Genomic DNA, 21922 nt, shown 5'->3' with positions numbered 1-21922 from the left:
GGGAGTTCCTTTACAAAGGTAAGAAGGCGAGAGTGGAAGGGTTCGGATACCAAAATCTGAGTGGATTATTTCAGATAATGAAATCTGGAGCTCCTCTGACACATTGTGGACTACCCATCATTTTACAAGAAAGGCTGGTCCAAATAGGACTTAAATGGAGTAATGTGGTGGTTCAGGTGGGTTGCCAGAGGGAATGGGATCAAGGTGTAACGATGATGACTAAAACGCTTGGAGAGGGAGAAGCTGTATTCATATATGTAGTGTGTTGCGACGCTATTCCTCATCTTCATAAGGGATGGAGATTGCATCTTGACATCACCCAAGGGAATAATCAATGATAATACTGTATTCATGGATATAGTATGTTCTGGTACTGTTTTTGCAGCTGCACGATGGATGGAGACAGCATATCAACATCCCCAAGACCAATAAACTATCCAGACCAGGTGTATTTTGGTGAAAGCATAACTGTGTATATTATTATTCATATCTGACAATGTTTTTAACTTTTCAATCATATAAACAAACAATATACAGAAAGCTAACCTGAAACTTTTGTCCATGGAATGGTGAGCTATATTAATAAATTGTTCCAGAAATGTAGCAGGTTGTAATGGCCCCCACTCAGCATCGGTTTGTGCGCATGTATGTAGATCAATTTGTTAAATGCCCTCCCCCCCACCCGCTCAAACCTGCTTGTTCTCAATCTAAGATTTTTGTTTTACTGAGTTCCACGTTACAGTATGGCCAGGGCAAACATTGTGGATGTGCCGTGATACTTTAGACAAGCCTGAACTTGGTCTTCTCTGTTCATTAAATCTCACTTTCATGTCATTTCTGTTTCCTCAATATAATTGTGATGGTGCTGATTTTCACCCTGTTCTTCACATTTGATGTGATAGATAAGCCCACAAATATTTCTCCTATTAGACTTATGCTTAGGGTCAATGAACATCTGTCTTAGGGTCCGGTACAGTTTGAACACACATTAAATTTGTGTCATTGGAAAACATGCTTCAAGCATTCAAAGTTCCTTTCACATATGGTAGGATGATGTAACCTTGTATCTGGGACAATCTTAACATTGCTCACCTTTCCATCAAGCAATATTAACAGTCAGTAGAAATTAAATCACCCTGCTGAAGAAGTCCTTAGCGTGAACATGAAAGCTTCAGGTTAGCTTTTTCTATATTGTTTGTGTATATGATTGAAAAGTTACAAACATCTCAAATATGAAGATCAGGTGTATGTTACAATGTACTGGAGCATCCATGTTGTTTGTTTTGGTTTGCAATCTGGCTTTTTTTTCTGAAAGTTGGGCTTTTTTTTTGTTCCAAATGTGTAACATGAAGCAATTCTCGGTAATGAAAAAGTGCAATGAATAAAGATACAAAAATAAAATGTACACTGCATTATTGAAATAACTTATAAGTGTAATATTTGATAAAGATAGCTCCCAAAAATTTCTCCAGTGAAACTAAATGTTACCAATTGAAATCACATGTGATAATAATTAGGGTTCATACAGAATTCTGAATGATAATTTCAAAGACTTTTCCCAAACTTTCAAAGACCAAAAACAGATTTCCAAGACCTATTTATGCTAACATTTTGTATACAAGTTATGTTATATGAGAAAACAACAAATGCAAAATACTACAATATAATGAAGAAATTCAAACTATAATTAATCAAAAGATAGAAACCAGGAAAACCAGACTACATCCAAATCTAACAACCTTGGACAATTTTATTTGTGATTATGGAAAGAAATTAAAATGTTTGGGTTTATTTCAATTTTCAACTACTTTTAAGGATCTCTGGGTAATCTGCTCGATTTTCCCAAACTTTCATGGCCTTGAAAATGCTACCTGATTTTTCCCAAACTGTTAAAGACCTTCAAAGACCATAAGAACCCTGAAAACAGAGATGGTACAATAATTGCAAAAACATCAATAAATTCAATGGAGTTCATGAACGTTGTATGCACCAAATAAAACAACATTTTGAATTAATGTACCACAGAAAAACAAATTTGGATGAATAAATTTAAGTGAGAAAAGTTATAGAATTAAACTGGATTGTCTGGAGGACATTATTAGCACATGGCAGTGAAAGTAAAATTTGTTTTCAACTAGGTATAACAGTAGCTAACAAGCAGATAGGGGAATTAACCTGTGAGAGTTGCTTCCCTTTAAACAGACAATTGGATTTGGAAGTAGCAAAGAAAATTGTCCTAATGTAATGTGATAGGTAACGTATTTGCCAGAGAAACACAACTACCTACCAAGCTGTATGACACTGGCAATAAAGCATAAAATTCAGATCACATTAACCTACTTTTGATGGAATGGTGTTGTGCTGTCCAAGATGCATATACATAACAAAATTGTGCGACTCGTTTTCACAGCACCTGAGAAACTAACTGGACACAAACTCAACCAAAGTTACTAAAGTGTGAAATTTAGGTCAGTGTGACCTACCTGTGATAGAATGGTGTTGTAGTGATCAAGATGCCTTTATAGAAAAAACTGCATGACTTTGGGGCTCATAGCATCTCAAAAACCAACATAAATGTAAATTTAGTCTAATGGATGGAAAGATGCACTGACAGACAAGGGTAAGACTATATTCCCCTTGGAAATTTGAAGTGGGGGATAAAACTACATGACTGCCTGAAAAGGAGCAGAGAATGTTACTGTGGGAACAGTACATATGCCTGGCCTTTGGTATCTATATATGGAATACTAATGAATAATATTGCGTTAGGAATAGTTAATATAATAAAATGTCTTATTTGCTAGCAATTTTATCAAGTGGCAAAAAAAAAAGAGTCTGCAAGAATGGAAAAGAAAGACAATCTCATTTGCTGGACAAGTAGGAATGGAAAGAATTCCACTGTTTCCTATTTTACCTGGATATTAGTGATCTGGAATTCTGACACAGCTTTAGCTTGGGAACCAGAGATTACCATCTGAAATCCATTGGCAGAAGCAGAATTGAACAGGGCTATAAGGCAAAAACAGAAGGAGAAGTGATTATAATGAAAATGTATATGATCTCCACACGAATTATCATGGAACCTAAAATGTTCTTACATTAATCAATCTGAACAAAAGTACTGTTTCTTAGTGAATTTGGATAACTGATACTATCATCATTGATGGTACTGCCAATTAGCCAATAACTTCCTATTCAAATGAACACCTATAAAGTCTTATCCCATGGCTGACACATTGACTAAAAGCATCGGCAGTTATCAAAAGATGTATCATACAGAAGCTAATCACTATAGAACAAGAATGAATACAAACTGTTTTCTGATCTTATTTTTCTCTAATTTTTACTTTTTTCTGCTCTGTTAAGGCACCGATCAGATTTCCTTCACTATTTTAATTTTTAAAGAATATTTACTTATAGAAAATATTGGACAAAATATAGGAGTTTCCACTCAAGAGGCTGTCAAAAGATATTAGTGTAGTCTGCACAATCCCTAGCAGGAAGCTAATAATACTGATGTTTCTAACTGCATTTGTCAAAAGTCACATGCATCTCACAAAGAGGCCAAATGGATGAACAGACAAATGTACAAATGATTCACCAGTCTGTCTGAATGTAGAACCCTGACCTGCCAACCACAATGTTCTCAAGGGAGATATTGAACAATTTTCAGGGAGATTTCAATTATTGCAGGGAGGATTTCATCAAGGGAGAAACATGTTGAACACATTTACAAGAAGTTTTCAAATAAACAGATACTAATTCAATTCTAAAATGGTTTATTTTTAGATAACAAATAACAATATATAAATAACAGACTGAACAAAACTTAACAGTGAAGAACATCAACTAATACTACTCCTGGAGAGACATGGTTGTTGCTCTTTTGCATATTGTAAGCATAACTATGTCAAACCTTCTCTCTGAGAAAACAATACCTTCTTGTTTAACAACAAGAAGACTTTCTAGTGTCTCAGCTTTCATACTGCTCCTGAAGTCAGTCCTATTCTTCCTCACAAAACTAAATATTCTTACACAGGAAGCATTGCTGTAAGGGATGGCAAGGATATGGCTCATCACTTTGGCAAGAAGTCCAAATTTTGCTTGACACAATCTAACTCTGATATCACCAATCTTCATCCAAGTTTGGTCCATGGCAGCTGCTGAATTAGGCTCCAGCATTCCAGGAGGTAGATCTTCAACCTGGTATAGAGAAATATGCAGCTGATCCAGTGAAGTTCCTGCAGGCATGATTGCTGGAAACCACTGCACAAAGAAATCCAGCATTGCGAAGCTGATGAAGGGCCTCTTTGTCACATCTGCTACAACTGCATTTTTACAATGAGGTTCTGAAAAATTTCCATGCGTAATTAAATAGTTACATGCTGTTGTAAAGAAGGCTTTTATAGAGGTAAAGAACGAGTCAGCCTTTTCTTTAGGAACTTGACATTCCTGCATGAAGCTCCGAGCTGCTTGACCAATCATTATTTCTTCATCATTCTTGATGTTGTATTCAATCCAGAAGTTAACAGATTCTGTATCCTTGTAGATCATGGCAGAAGGTTTCACAAACATGGCCATAATCTGCGTGATAAGCTCTTTATCTGAGCAGCCTGTTTGTGGACCATTGGTTCTTCTGACTGCAGCCCAAGATTCAACCTGTCAAAAAAGGGAATGATGAAGTCCAAGAAGAGGAGCTTCAACTTAAAAGTCCTGGACTATACATTTTCCAGAACTCTCTGCTCCCCTGAGTGGCTCATTTCCACACTTTGTCTTGTTTTGACTTCTTCACTGACAGACTTCTCTTTGCACTATGCCTTAAAGAAGGCTGTAAGTGGATGCCACTGCTTGAGTACCCATTTTGTCATTTTTCCAAGAGACAGCCACCTAGTACTGCCATGCTTGCACGCCTTAGTGATATCAACACCTGCTTCTTCTTGGCAATCATAACATCAGCATTATCTGTGGTGAATGCAAAGCAATTACTCCAAGGTATACCGTTTTCCTCAAATTTGTTGTCAATCATTTTTGTGATGTTTTCCCCTGTTCCCTATCCTGTGCACTCCAATAATGTTAGAATTTTTGTTCTTGTATTTCAATTTTCACTATAGCGAACAACAAGTGGGTATAACTTGTCTGCCCTGTCATTGCTACCATCCTAAGTGGCCCACTTTTCACCGTCTGAACTAAAGTTTCTGTAGAAGCTGCTGCCAGTTCCTTAACAATATATGTTGTCTCTGTTTGTCCACACTGACATTTTTTTAATGATGTCATATGATGAATGGGATGGATGCAGGAACATAGCCATGAAAAGGGCACCTGCATGATCGACTGCAGATAGAGGGATATTATGTTCAACAAGAAACTGAGTAAAAAGTGTTTCAGCTTTGGTCACAGCTTCTTCAAGGGATGAATCCACAAGTTTGATTTTTTTTACAGATCCTGTGTTTTTCTTTGTGCAGATGTTAAGTGCCTGTGAAATAAAGTACACAAAATTTAAAATACTGACTCAGAAACAAAAGATAACAAAATATAAATTGCATTCATTCACAAAAATGAATTGCATTTAATGTTTCTTACTTTTTATTAAGTATTTGTTTCTCTTCCCGATCTTACTATATATCTTAGGCAAGTAGATGTAATTCTTGGGAAAGAACTGATATATATCTAAACTGTTAAAGTACATTTTCGGGTTTACAGTGAAATAATAATAATAATAATAATAATGAAGTCTAAGTATTTTTATTATCTGCAGATGTATCGATTCAATTGTCGTTTATTTGTCTGCACCTGATTTAACCGATCTATCAGTGTATCCTAACTTCACTAAAGATAATCATAATTTTAATGCTGGCACTCAAATTACAATTTGCAGCATACAATTAAGGCCTTAAAAATAAACAGTAAGATTAAAAACTTACTTTTGTGACTGGAGATGTTGACGACAATCATTGTGCCCACCACTAGCAACATTGAAACATGAATTGCACCTCTTGCAAAATGCTGTATGTTTATCTTCCATGAGTCACACATGAAAACTCCAGGTTATAAGAAGCTTGGAAAGAAATTCTATATTTTTTTTTTACTTTCCAATTTTATCCAAATCTCCCTTTCTTTTAGACATTGTAGAAGAGATCACCAAACATGCAGATTCAAGTCTGCACGCTTTGCAAAGAACTTCTTAGCACTTCTGGTCTTACAATCTGGGGAATTTCCAAAACATTTTTCACTAAATGAAACAAATTTTTCTGATTTTTTTGGACAAAATGAATTTTTTTAGGAGAAAAAATAATGCGGGATTGTGGGAGGTGAGGTTGAATTCAGGGAGTCTCCCGCAAAAAAGGGGAGGGTTGGCATGTCTGAGCACCCCTTCTTTCAATCTCATGAGCTTGACATATTTTTTTTTCATACATTTTTCTTCTTGTCAAATATTCTGTGACATAGTTAAAACTGGAAAACCACTATCTCCTGTGGGAACTTTAGATTGATCTTTGTGCCAGAGATGCAGTGCAATTGGATACAAAAAAAAAGCTGGATGTTATAACTGGACATTTACAGTGTAAAGTGCATTTTTCTTTCAATGGAACAATGAAATGGTTGGAATTCCCAAATCCTATGCATCTTCTTTTCATTTTCTCTTCTCTCTTTCCATTTTTATATTGTACTTAATCTTATATTGCTTGTTAGTTTTTCTTAACGATTATGTTATCTATAATTGTATATTGGACCTGACCTTGCCCAAAATCAAGTTGTACATGACCAGCAGTAACTTTTATTTTGGTAACACATATGGTTAATATTTCCCTATAAGTGTGGGTTAATTATTAGGATCATTATTTTGGTCTGAGTCAAGGATACTACATTTACCATGTTCCTATTATAATTTTAGTTACAGATTTTATCTTGCATAAAAGACAGAGTATCCTAGAACAGAAGATTCCACCATGTAGACATAATACTTTAAAAATTGCTAGGCCAGGTAGACAGGTTTATAATCCTGTTAACATGAGATAGTTTTCATTCTTGCTTTAACGTCTTTAGACAGAATCAATCTTATTGATGTGTTCAGGTTTTCATCAGGGTGAAATTATATATTCAAATCATTATTCACTGGAGATACAAAGTGCTCTTAAATAATATTCTTGGACAGAAACATTAATTTGGAGTTACAGTGAATTCAGACAAGGATATCTTGGATTATATTATTGTAATTAAATGGACAACTGTAAACACATCACACTTCTCACTGATACATTAGTACATTCAAGACTACAGTCACATCAATGCCTTCACTGCTGGATTTTAATTCGAACACCACTGGAATTTAATTAGAATTTAATTTATTAGAACTGGTAATAGAACATTTAAACTGTTTGGGATTTAATTTGCAATACTGTAAGTTCTTTGTAAATTTTCACTTTGTAATCGAGGGAAATAAATTCTTTGTTGAATTTTACAAAACTTGTTGGTTTTCACTCTTTTCTATTACCTACTTCAAGACCATATAAGTCATAATAAAATAAAAGGACTGTTTAAAAAAAAAGTTATTGTAACAAAAATGAAAACAATGACAAAATTTATATAAAGTATAGAAGACAAAATATCGATTTTATTTTAAAATATTTCTACAATATTTAGAAAGTTTTCAATAAATCTTATCCTTAAAAAAACAGCAAACCAAAAATTTCATTGTATAGCATTTACAAATTGTACGCTTTTCCTAAGACTAAGGTCTACACAGAAAAGCAATTTATTGGTAACATTTGTTCAATATAAATGTTGATAATTTACTAGATTGACTTTACTAATAAATCTTCAAATTAAAGATAATACTAATATAACAAATAAAGTTCCTATTAATCAGGACTTACGATTGTTGTCACATACTTCATCATATATCCATATGTGAGAACAGGTACAACATAAGATTTATCTAATGATCTGTTCAAGGCAAGTCCCTGTAATTTCCTGCTTCTCAATATTAACAACAAGGCCTTCTACATATGACCTCTACTCCTTTGCTAAAATTGGCACTACTTCTTACCTAAAAGTGGCACTACTCCTTACCTATAAGTGGCACTACTCCTTACCAAAAAGTTGCACTACTCCTTGCCTAAAAGTGGCACTACTCCTTGCCTAAAATTGGCACTACTCCTAGCCTAAAATTGGCACTACTCCTTGCCTAAAATTGGCACTACTCCTTACCTAAAAGTGGCACTACTCCTTACCTAAAAGTGGCACTACTCCTTGCCTAAAACTGGCACTACTCCTTACCTAAAAGTGGCACTACTCCTTACCTAAAAGTGGCACTACTCCTTGCCTAAAATTGGCACTACTCCTTACCTAAAAGTGGCACTATTCCTTGCCTAAAATTGGCACTACTCCTTGCCTAAAATTGGCAAAGTTGTTTTCTAGGGTATGTATGGTATTCATAATGGGGTGTACTGTCTGGCTGTATAGGCAGAAGAGAGAGATTCCCTAAGGCTATCCATTGGTAGCATTCTCTATCTACATCCTGGAAATGTTGGATGTATAATATGCCAGGATGTCTGTCAACAGAAGGGGCCCTTGAGTGGCCGAGTGGTCTAAAGTGCTCTCCGTTACGAATCACTGCCACCTCACCTCTGTCTGTGAGGGTTCGAGTCTCGGATTTGGCCAATGTGGGTATGTGAAAAATCTTGCCAGTAGCTTCTTGAGGGTCGGTGGTTCTTTCTGGGGATTTCCCAGGTTCTTCCTCTACCATTAATACTAGCCGCCATGTATAGCCTATCATGTGCTGAAAAATGACGTTAAACAACAACAACTGTCATCAGAAACCATGTCCCACTAAAGTCACCAAAAATCGAAAAATAACTGCAGAGATCTATATAGACAAAGGCAACATACCATGTTCCTTCCCTAATGATGGTGGAGCACAAAATTAGTTTTACATACCTTCTACTGCTGTAGCTGCCTGATCTCCTGCAGTGGCAGAGTTGATGTCATCATATACTGCCCTCAGCTCTGGGGTCTCCCATGCAAAATACACAGGCATCACCCCATTCTCCTCCAGCAACAGATCCCTCTCAAGGGACTGAAGATGCTGAATGGTGAATTAAAAAAAAAAGACATTTGAGGGTGCTTAATATAACTGTTTAGCAAAAGAGAATAAAATGAGTTGTCATGCCTTAAATAAAGTACAACTCAAGCTTCAATAATTTTATAGGAAAGATAGATATATGTTATGAGTATGATCAGCACCTAATTTGATGATAATCCTAGAGGGCAACAAGGGAGCAAAAAAAAAAAAAGTTTCTGTGCTATACTTCACCCTGCAGTGAACTGATTGTACCACCATGTTTGTCATATTAATATGAAGCAAGCTGATTGTACCAAACTGTCACTATTGATATCAAGTGAGCTGATTGTACTACACCATCATATTAAATACAGTGAGCTGACTGTACCATTGTCACTACTGAGACACAATGAACTGACTGTACCACGATGTTTATTAAATTAATATACCAGTCTGTCACGACTGATATACAGTGAGTGGAGTGGATTGTACCACTTTGTCATTATTGATATAGTGAGCTGATTGTACCACATTGTCACTACTAATACAGTGAGCTGATTGTACCACAATGTCATATTTATATGCAGTGAACTGATTATACCACACTATGTGTCACTACTGAAGTGCATCACTGCACCATGTGCATTAGCAAAATGGCCTAATGTTACAACTGGAACGAAAGTGGTAAGTCAAGTTACATTATCATTGACTCAGTTTAAAGTATAATAATTTACTCAAAAATCATAATAAGCAAATAAATGAAGCTTACAATGCCTTAATGTGTCTTTGTCCAAAGACCTTCACCTACTGACATGATCCAAGACCCCAAAAGAGGAGGAAAAACTGTTATTCATGTACAGGTAGCAAACTGACTGGAAACTTGAACTTGACCCAGGGAAATGTGAGCCTGCCCCAAAATATTACCATATAATAACAAAAGAAAAGTGAAAAAAACCTAAAATAAAATATTGGATGTATTCTTGAATAGAGTTTAAACAATTTAAAAACAACAAATTTTACCAATAAACAGCCTATTTTGTTTTCTTTTTTGTTTATAATACATGAAGGTAAATATCTAGATGATAAAAAAAGCATTTTTTCCTGGTAAAATATGTTCTTTAATAATAATAATATATACCAAATCATTATACTTAAGGAGAACTACTATTACCTCACAAATCCAGGCTTACCAGGCTAACATTTTAGCTATGAAGCTAAAAGTAAAAATTTCACATTGGCAGAAGTTAAAGTGATCTCCGCCTGATAAAGGGATTGGCAGCAAATCCAGTTACTACTGGAGCAGAATGCATGCTCTCTAAATGGAAGCAATTGTGGGAATGCTGGGAATGTGTATGTGTATTGTGATAGGGTAAGCATTACTGAGAAAACATTTTCCAGGAAAAAGATTGGTTTCTTCTTCAAATATGTTACCCAATCATAATACCTTATAAGAATAGGTAAGAGGTGGAGGGGATTACATCCCCTTACTCCGGATAGGCCACCTCTGGTCCCCTAAGATTTACAAGGCTGCTTCTGGATAAATAACCCATCCAGGGGATAGACTCCATATACTGGGGCACAACATCCATAAGAGAAAATATTTCCTTACACAAATCCAGTGAAGTCAGGAAGCCATTTCCTTAGGACACTGCAGAATGACCTATAAAAGTAACCTGTTGTACAGCAGTAATAGGCTCCACCAGGTCTAGTTGAGCCTGCTGGGATGAAAGATCTCAGAGGTAAAAGATGGAGAACACTGACCTCTATACCATCCATCCTGTATAATGTCATGAGCGGAGATGTGTACAAGTTCATTTGATCTGGGGTTGATTCCAAATATGCAGAGCAGATAACCCAAGCGTGTCTGCATTGAAATGTCATCCTTGCCCTTCTTGAGAGACAAAGACAGACAGGATCTCCCTTGACACACCAGCTTGGATCTTTTCAGGTACCACATCAGAGCTCTCAATGGGCCCTGTATATGACCTTGAGATGATTGAGTCCAGGTTATACAGGGGTTGCACAATAAATGTCTGATTCCCTGAGTGGGAGCTTGTTTTCAGTAATGAAAGCAGGGCAGTCACGGAGTGACAATGACCCAACCTGTTGTAACTTGCAAGAATTGAAGCTAGCTTTGAAATGATCAGCCTTAGATACAGTGGCCCTATACTGAGGATAGCCTGAGATGGGTCCAGAACTGGGCAGAGACCAAGTGATTCTGATGTGTACGCCCATGTTATGATGACAGGGAGAGTTACAGGACATAGGATCCCTGTCAAACATCCTCTTAGGTGCAAAAATGAAGGCCATATCAGACTGTGATGGCCATACATAATCACCATCAGATGGCAAAGTTCAGTCTTGATAAAAAAAGAGTCATTGTTTCCTTCTTTTGGGCCAGGTTCATATCAATTACTGGTAACTGTCATTCCTGGTTTGGGTTTCTGGGACTGTAGATAGTACTGGAAATAAGATGCAAAAGAGAATCCTGTAACCATTCAACACTGATGGTATTACATGGAGCCAGATCTACAACTAATTGGGGCTTATCATGGCTATTGGCTGCCCTAGGTCCTTAAGCAATTTGACACAAAGGCACTTAAAGGCCACAGAGTGGCATGGAACCATTGCTGCACTACAGAGTATGTCTCCGCTAAAATGGATGTCTCTTCCCAATAAGGGTCTGTGTACAGATGCATGGACAGAATACATATTATATCAATGATCCCATGCTCTCTGCTTTTATCCATATTGATTCTTGCAGCTTTGAACTTGTGTTGGATCAGCAGGGCTTTATAACACAAAAAGAGCCCATATCAACTAGGTACTGTGGCATAAATGGCTATGGAGCAAGCTGAGTGCATTATGGCACTATACAAGGTACTTAACAGCCCATCATTCCATCTTAAAGGCAACATCTTCGGTATTGACCTAGTGAATTCTGATATGGATCATAGAGTCTGATCATGAGGAAACAGGACAATTACCCTCTATAACGTTATCGATCGTCACTGACATGGGTGTATTAAGCCCTAAGAGTGCCAGTGCACTGTTGTTGGGATGGCATATGAGATTATTATCAACCTAAGCAGGCCATTAATTCAACATCTTAGGCAGGATCTGCTTCGTTATTGACTTTGTGCAGCCGGATTACAATGGCAGAGTTTGACAGTGACCGAAAAGAGCCACTGTATTCTCCACAGCCTTGTCAAATTTCTTATGCTAAGTCAGATTATGTAATCTACAAAACTGGTATATACTTGCACCATGCAAACTGACATCTTAGGTGCTTACTGATGATGGCTTTGCTGCTATGTCTCTGTAATGCACTCCAAGTCAGCCACTCGACCCAACAGTCAAACACCAGTTGGTCTTTGTTGATCAGTATGTTACCAGATGCTGGAACTCAGGACAGCGGAGAACCAAACTCTGGTAACAAGTGAAAAACCTCTTCAACTGATGCTCAGAAGGCTCAGTATTCTCTTTTTATAATGAGATATAGTAAATACGATGAAGCTTGTGAGCTTTCTTGTCAAAAAACAGAAGCAAGGAAAGTTAGAAAATTGAGATGCGGTATATGTGAATAACTTCCAGAATAGTTCTAAGTGGACTGTGAGGTATCTTTGTCAACAGAGAGCATGCTACTTGAGGAAGTATTAAATTACATATTCATGGAATTTCATGTCAAGCCTTGGATCAAGGGGAGATCACCCTTATGGACAGGTAACTTTTAGCTTTTTAGTTGACATATTCTGTAAGAGACTACTGGGTTTGCAAGGTAGTAGTTGTTCTCCTAAGGTATTATGATTGGGTAATGTATTTAAAGGAGGAAGGAAGGACATGAATTTTAATAGCTGTAGAACAGTGTGTACAGATATAATAGCAAAGATAGTGAGAATGATACTAACAGACTTGTCTCTTTAACTACATCATCAATAATGAAAGCCTGTCTTGGAAATAAGAGGCCTTGTAATGATTTATTTACTGAATGACTTGAAAACACTTATACCGATTCATATAATTATTTGCCAAACAGAAAGTATGTATTGGTCTCACACAGTTACCTCATATACAATTGATGATAAACACATCATGGATGGTTAAGTTCAGTACACTCATAGCACTTCAGAGAAATCACATACCAATTATTTGTGGTGAGTAGCAGATCCAAAATTTGAGAGCAAACCTGACTAGCCCAAAAAGTCAAGAAACATTTATTATTTTTACGGACTGACGAATTGATGCTAATTGATACAAATGAACATTTTTCTGATTGATGAATACATGCTTAATCTCAATTATTTGCACTCTGTACAATGTTTCATTCAGGCTTCCCTGGGCTCATTTTGTAGCGATTTTTTCTTATCCATTTGCTTTTCTAGTTGCATCTTAAACCGTGTGATCTAAAAGTATCCACTGAGCACAGTTATTACATGCACATTTAAAATTATTGACAAAGATTTTGGAAATTTCTTGTAAATTGTCAAGCAATGGTTAATTTTGTAATTTATGCCCAATGTTGATAAAATAAACGGGAATATTCAAATTTGGTGACATCATCAAACTTCACCCATTAACTCATTGTGACTTTTGTCATTTTTGCCTGAAATGCAAGTAGAAAACAATTTGGGGATTGCTTCTCAATACATCCAAATAAATCTTCTTCCAAGAGATTTCCATTTAGCCTGATGTCTAATTGTGTCAGAAACATCATTTTTCATTGACTATTTCTCTCACACATGCAAAGAAGGGTAAAATATAGTTCCTTTTGTTTGGCTTATGGGACAAATCATTTTCATGTCCGGACACTTTTTACTTGAAAAACCTAACTTATTGTACTTTTTGCAAATGTTTGCCTGTCCGTGTGCAGTTCAGACCAGTCTGCCTTAGATCTGAGGCCAAAAAGTCTAAAATCCACACACAAAATCAGATCCTGACAACAGGCAAATGTTTGGTGAACAAAAACATCAGGTCTCAAAAATGCATTTTCCCCTCTGTATTTCTTAATGCGAGCAGACAGTCCAGATTATTTGGTATCCATGCAGAAATATATATGTCTACTTTTCTGTAACACCACCCATTTTGGTGTATTTTAAATGGTCTTGATGCTACAGAGCTCGGAAGTAGGGTACTACCTCCTGATGCAAGAACATGGCAGCAGGGGTTAATAAGTTAAATCTCTTAAAATTAATCTCACTGTTCATAGGAAACTATGGTATATGGAATGTACCTTTATGTTACAAGAATGTATATGATGACTGAAATACAGAAATAGACATATTTTTCATCACCATTTCAAAATAATATACCTTAGCGACTTTTTTATTTCAATGTTGATTTTTATGTTTCTATTTCTGGTTCTAATTTTTAATACAACCCCCTAAAACAGTGGGCCAAACTGACCCCCTAAAACAGTGGGCCAAACTGACCCGGTCTGAAACTCCGGGCGGAATCAAACCAGAACCACTAAAATATACCTGTTTGTTTTCCTCCGTGAGAGCTGATAAATTCTGAGGCAGCAAGATAAGCAAGCCTCCAGCATTCTGCGAGATTAAATCTCGATATTTACTGATTGTGACATCTGTAAGCTTTGCAACAATACATCTACGAGTCAGCATCTTGGCATCTATAGGTCGAGCTTCCATATTGATCAGTGAACTCTTGCATCCTGGAATGTAAAAGTGTGTTTAACTTTTGGACATTGTTCTGGTCTAAAAATTAACAAGATTTATTCAATTGTTATGGAAGTAAAACTGTATAAACATGAGACCCTATAAGATCTCTCATCTAATTGATGTCTGCTTAATAACAAAATGCAAGAGCATTTGGGCAAATATGTGGTTCAGGAGGATGCTTTCTGTAGAAATTTCTTCTAATGTTGCTGCATATCCTATGAAAACAATTGTTTCAAGGTTTCAAGTTCGTCCAGGTTTTATACCTTCATCCATATTTGATAGTATATCATTATCAGTGTCATATGTCAAATAGTGAAGGACTCTCAAATTCTGCTGGGCTTGTTTGTTTTTCTTAAAGTTGTGTAACTGTTTTTCTAATTCTGGTAATGACCACCAAATCTGATGGCATATTGGCAGAATTTCTAGAAATATGAAAGGCCTGCAAACTATGAATATTGGTCAAGTGTGGTCAAATTCTGTGAAGCTGCATTTTAAAAGTTGTTCCTTTTTAGTACCAGAGGCCAATGTTGTTCTAGGGTTTAACGCCATTTTTCAGCACAAGAGAGGCTATACATGGCGGCCAGTATAACTGGTGGAGGAAGAACCCTGGAAAACGCAGGGAAGAACCACCGACCCACGAGAAGCTACTGGCAGGCTTTCCCACGTACCAACGCTAGCCAAGCCTTGGACTCGAACACATGCAGACAGAGGTGAGATGGCAGTGATCCGGAACGGTGAGCGCTTTAGACCACTCGGCCACTCGGGGCCCACCAGAGGCCAATGTTTGATGTCAGTTTTATAAAAACTTAAAATGCCTTCATCCAAAATGCATTCTCTCATATTTGTTCAAATTCATTAGAGTCATTTTTGAGAAGTGATTCAAAAGCAAATATAAATTATTTTTAGTAATGGTGTCCATATTAAAAGGTAAGTTGGCATCATTTGTGTAAATGTGACAACACTTCATGCCAAAAATGGGGGTTGGGGGTCAAAGATGCTCATATTCTGATTAAGCTTCTGATAAGAAGTTATTGAAAGTATTTCTAGTTTTAGGAATGTTAATCTAATTCCAGGGTAGATCAGTATTGTTTGTAAAGAAAATTTATGGAAGCTTTCTGCCAAATTTGGTAAAAGTTGTTTTTAATTGTTTAGTAATAGTGGCAATATGATGCCTAACTGGCATCATTTATAACAAATCTGAAAGGCAATCTATGCCAGGATCCTTTCTCCTGAATTTCATTAAATTTTGGCAAGCAGTTTGACAAGACTGTGTTCAAAGGAATTTCTGTTTTTAGTACAGTATTGGTATCCACATCTGATGACTGAGCAAAATAAAGACAAGACCAATTCTTCCTTTTAGCTGCCAAATGCTTCAACCATCTCAGAAATTCTTTATATCAGATTGGCACCATTTCCATTTAGGACAAACAAGATATCATAAGAAGACTTTTGGTGGAAACCCCATGCTAATATGGCCATCCATTCAGATATGTTCATTGTGGTAGCCACACTGGATGTCTGCATTTAGGACCATCCACATATAAAAAATTGTGTTAAACCCAATGTTGATATGACCATCAATTCCTGAGTAATAGTGAAAGCATAATTTTCATAATGGCAGGATCAGATTGGAACCATTTTCATTCAGGACTAACTGGATATCATAATTATGCTTCTGGTGAAACACTATCCTAATATCACTTCCCATTTAGAAGTAGCAATAACAAGATTTTCAAGATGGCTGCCAATGTGCTCATACTGAATGTCAGATTGACACCATTTTCATATGTAGTACAAATCAGACGTCACAAGAAGTCTTCTGGTGAAAACAACATGTCAATATGACTTTCCATCATGGCTCAGTAGTGGTCAGATTTTCAAGATGATTGTTGTGGTGGCCATATATAATATTAAATCTGCACAATATTTATTTAAGACCAAATAGATACTCTAAGAAGTCTAGCACTGAAATTCACGTTGATATGACTTTCTATTCAGGAGTAGTAATAAACAAGATTTTCAAGATGGCTGATGTGGTGGATATAATGGATGTCAGATCATCATCATAAGAAGTCTTCTGGTGACAATATGACTATCCATTCAGAAGGGATAGCAATAGGAAGATTTTCAAGATGGCTGCCAAAGTGGCCATATTGGATGTCAGATTGGCACCATTTTAATTTAGAACCAACTAGACATAAGAAGACTCAGTGAAAATGCCACACTGATAAGACCATCCCTTCAGGTGAAATAGTGATACAATAATTTTCAAGATTGCCACTGTGGTGGCCATACTGGATGCCTGAGACTCAGTCTTCATTTAGGACCAACTCGACCTTGGGATGACTGTTTGCATGTGTCTATAGTTTCAAGGCAAGTACCCAAGTAGCTTCAAAGGAGTAGTGAAAAGAAACTTGCACTAATGGACGTGCAGACATCAGACATATGACAACAGGTCAACCCACAAACATTTCTGGTCTATGATTTTAAAAAATAAAAAAATTGGAAGAACATCCTGATGTCACGACTTTGAGCTCTCTTAAATACTAGGGTAAAAATAATTTGAAGAGAGGTACAACTGAGTCAAGGAACAAAAAATCAGAGTGGGACCCTTAAACATCTGGCAAATGATTGACCATTTTAAAAAGATGGGGTGTTTCCCAATACATGGTTCATTATGCGATAGTATCAATGTCAACAAACCAGTGACATCACCATGACACATGCAAACTGTATTCTGCCAAACCATAATAAATTTGCAATGCAAGTGTAGAGATCATGTCCAAGTGACATAAGATCCATGCCTGACCAAGAACATGTAGATCTTTAACGTTATAGTAAACCCAATCAAAAATCATAAATCAAGACAACTGTCTCATCACTTCCTATTTCTTACGATTTAGCAGGTGGAAATGATGCAAGTGATGGAAGGTCACTAAATCAAATCAGAACGGATTTTGAAAGTTTACTGTATGCTGCTAGGTATGGGAACCGTGCACAATATAACATATGATGAAATAAAATAACAAGTATGATTAAAAAAACCTTATTATCAATCATTGCTTGAAAACAATAAAAGAGCAAAACAAACTCCATTTGAAAAGTCTTCAGTGAACTCACTGGAGGAAAACAAAGATCAGACAAATAAAATTCATTCACTTCCGGTAAATGACACCAACCTGAAATGAAGTCACCGGCCTTGGACCTGTGGGCAGACCATTCTGAATAATGTAAACAACCAACTCAACTACAAGGTAATAGACAAAATGTATCATGCATTGGCACACTGCAGTCAGAAAGCATCCAATCATGTGGAGAGCAAGATTAATATAAACAATATTCTTTTAAACATGTAGGTATATCAATTCAAAGAGCTGTTGTCACAGACTTAACTAGTTTATACAAGGTAGTTTTGTGTGAAATCATTCAAATCAGTCATTTTGATTTTTTAGTACCTCTGTACATGGTTGTCAGATCAGGCATACAAAATTCTCTTCCTCTGCCTCACATTTTCTCCTCAAGAAAGCAGTAGCAGTCTTCAAAAACAAGCAGGTCCCAAAATTAGAGGACATCTCTCAAAAGTTAATGACACCTAGCACAATCCAGGCTATACAATATAGAGTAAGGTAACAAATACTGATGAAGTCAAAACAGGTAAAATCCTAACAAAAATGTAAAGTCCAATTTTTAAAAAATAAACTGCACTCTTTTAAAAAGTCCACGATCATCTCCATTTGGGCATCATGGAACATTCCAGGCAAACTGGCTTGTACAGACTGTGCTCCATTGATGTAGGTAAACAATACCACTGCCTGTACATACAAAATGACTCAAGAGTCAGTGTCATTTTTAGTTCTTCTTTTTGTTGTTGTTCACAATGAAATTGTATGGGGACAAAAAAAAAAAAAGAGACAAAAGGTTAATAACAGTGGTCGAGTTGCTATGCAGTCCATTACTTTTTGGAGAAAATATATAGATAAAAAGAGAAGCAATCATTTCTGCAAGAAAAGGCAGATTTAAACTTTGTGGTGGCAACAGATTTTTGAAAGAAGCAAGAGCTGGGAAGCAATATGCCCTGAGACAAACACAACAGCAATGTTTATGAAAACAGGTGTCTAAAAGAGCCAAAAGTAGCCAATCTCAAGATGCTAATTAACTGCAAATAGTGAATGATCGCAAACTGGGAGAAATAATTCTGGCCTTTACATTTCAAATTCGAGTATTGTGGATAGTATGTGTTTTCCATTTATACGCATTATCTCATCAGATAATAAATGGATATATATCATTGCATAAATTCATTACAACTGTAAATATTTCATATTTTAAAAATGTCAGTTTAATTTCTGCTAAGATAATAATGTGGTGCATTATTGTTCATTTCATACCATGTTTTGACCCCAGTACGGCGATTATATTATTTGCCGCAAGAAAAATAGAATCTTGTTTCATATGATGGTAAACACATATGTTCCAGTAGACATTACATACAAAACTGGCATGATTAACAATATTTACTAAGTTCAGGATTGGAGACAAATGACAAATAAACAAGGCAACTTTAATTAGCATGTAAATCATTGTCTTTTATTGGCGATTTGTTCCTTGTTTAGTACTGTGAGAATAAATAGCCCACACCATCCAACATCTGTACCTGGACTGGGGCACATGTTTTTACTCCAATATACATGTACTCCAATAATTGTAAAAATTATAAAATGGTCCAAAATATCATCAAACAGATGATATTTCACAACCCTTTCTTGGGTTTTTGATAGATAATGTCTGTATTGTTCTTTCCTTCATGTGATCATGTCTGACATAAATTACCAAAACTTTCTGGAAAAATCTTGCAAAATATGTTATGTAAAATGGATTTTATTACAATATTTATATATACCGTTCATTTAGGAAATTATAATTTACCTGAAAGTAATAAATAAAACAAATAAACATACCAAACAAAAATCAAGTAAAGGTATCAGTGCATGTAAAAACATACATAACTTTATGAGTTATATGGTTGACTTAAATGAAAAAATATATATATAAAAAATGCAAGAAATGTTTGCTTCAAAGGACAGTAATCACAACGAGAATGCATGATATTTTGGACGATTGTATCATTTTTATGATTAGTGGAGTATATCTGATTATGTTGGAGTCTACTGGAGTAAAAAGATCAGCCACCAGGCCCACTGGGACTCATTACAAAGAAAATTAGGAGTATCCGTCAATGAATCAAAGGCTGAGTGGTTATATCGTTACAGGTTAGTCCCCTCAGCCATCAATTCATTGACAAATACTCCTTATTAATTTTCTTTGTAAATGTAATGAGCCCATGTGGCCGGGTCTACCCTAGTCCTACACTGTAGGACACAGCACATGTTGGTTTTGTGTTAGTGTTATGTCTTACTATCCAAATAACGACCTTGTATAGCAGGTTCCCATGTCGTTGACATCAGAACAACAACATCGGAATGATTAGTCAAAGTTTCAGGAATATCACATACTTTTGGCAACATATATCAACACTCTTCCACTAATTTATGTGTAATTAATATACTTACTGTGCTGTCTTTATCCTGGCAGAATGAAAATATGACACTAGCAAATGGATGCATTTTCATGTTCCGTTGACATACATTTTAATTTGTTACAGTGCGACGGTAGTCGAGGTATGCCGAAGATGTTTAAGTAGGTTCATGTGGCGGATATGTTTCTCGAACGAAACGAAATGTTTCTTTACAGTACCAATAGACATAATATATTTTATTTGTTCCATTAAAGAATAATATTTCAACTTAACCCAATTTCAGCATTCCCAGCTTTCCAGCCAACTGAAATGCTGGCCACCAAAACTTGAAAACAGGCCCATTTCTTTTGTGAGAATTTGAATTTATTAGAGAAAAGACACCAGGGTAAGTCAATTCTGACAAAAACACCATAATTTTACTTTGTAGGATAGCGTCGTTACTGGTTGCCAGTTGTGTGATATTTCTGAACATTTTACTTTCGTTATACTGTTAGTCGACATCAAAACACGCTACACAGCGCTGTTATTTAGGCAGTAAGACCCATCACCCTCCAGAACAAAAATATCGGGTGAAGTGTCTTACGTTGTAGGACTAGGTCTACCCTCAAGTTCAGCTGCAATCTTTCCCGTCATTGTCAAAATCCCTGTATATGGTTGGCGTGAATATGATAAAATAGTATGCACAATGAGCATTCATAAGCGATTGAAAATACTTATAAAAATCCCAACTTTTCACATGTATCATAATGATTTTACCAAACTGTGATCCCTGAAGATCGAACTGTTGCATGCGGTAGATAGCAAACTCATGGGCGGCGTTTACCGGGCTCACGGGGCTGATTATAATAAATATCGGAATAAAGAAAAGGAACGACAATGGAAAACTATTTCTGAACATTTCCAGAATCTCTCCAAACTCTCCCTGCAACATGGTGAACGGTCTTTGTTAGATAAACCTTCGTGATTTCTGTGTGAATTTCAAGGATATGAACAAAAAGCGTGTACATGTGATGGGTCGAGAAGAGTTTTACAAGGGAGGTAACAGAGGAGGACTTGATGTGATCGACGAAATTCCAGAATCAGACGGGGGTGGGGGGGGGGGGGGGGTTAGAGCTATGAAACCCTGATTTAGATTAGTTAATAACTCTATAAATATTTTACGGTAATAATTTATTTTCAACAGTACATATGTCAAGAAAAATATGAGTGTAATAGAATATGAAAGTGATTGCTTTATATATAACAAATAAACAAGATAGTTCACCAAAATGACAGCACGGAATGTTTTTTATTTGTTGCTAAACATACTGAGGTGTGTGTGTGTGTGTGATTTGGATTTTTAACGTAGCTTTATGGAGTTTTAGTCATATCGCTGTGATGTCTAAAGTACGGCAGTTTGTAGTGACGTCTTGCACTTGGGTATCGTGCCACAGATATGTTGCATAATGTCCCACACAGTCACATTATCCTGACAACTGGTCGAACAGTCATAACACTAACCTCTTAATGCTGGGCGCCAAGTGAAGTAGCTGCAAGTACCAATTTTATGTCTCTGGTATGACTTGGCTGGGGATCGAACTTGCTACGTCCTTTATCAGAGGTGGAGACTCTAACCACTTAGGCCACCGGAGCTGTCTCTCGAAATTTGAAGAT

The 21922-nt window shown here is 36.4% G+C and overlaps 1 protein-coding gene across 1 annotated transcript in view; it reads right to left on the bottom strand.

Annotated features, from left to right (window-relative positions):
- Positions 1 to 21283, bottom strand: part of LOC149800933 (BOS complex subunit ncln-like) — a 66625-nt gene extending 45342 nt beyond the window's left edge. The window contains exons 1-4 of the mRNA XM_089954997.1: positions 21026 to 21283; positions 14536 to 14726; positions 8935 to 9082; positions 2915 to 3009 (exon numbers count right to left, since the gene is read on the bottom strand). Coding sequence (XP_089811123.1) covers positions 2915 to 3009; positions 8935 to 9082; positions 14536 to 14726; positions 21026 to 21200 — 609 coding nt within the window. The 5' untranslated portion in view covers positions 21201 to 21283. The remainder of the gene's footprint in view (positions 1 to 2914; positions 3010 to 8934; positions 9083 to 14535; positions 14727 to 21025) is intronic.
- Positions 21284 to 21922: the final 639 nt, after the last annotated feature.

This window comes from Sinohyriopsis cumingii, chromosome 4 (genome assembly GCF_028554795.1).
Source record: "Sinohyriopsis cumingii isolate HCF-2022 chromosome 4, ASM2855479v2, whole genome shotgun sequence".
In the NCBI taxonomy this organism is placed as follows: domain Eukaryota; kingdom Metazoa; phylum Mollusca; class Bivalvia; order Unionida; family Unionidae; genus Sinohyriopsis; species Sinohyriopsis cumingii.
This window is presented reverse-complemented; position numbering and strand designations above follow the sequence as displayed.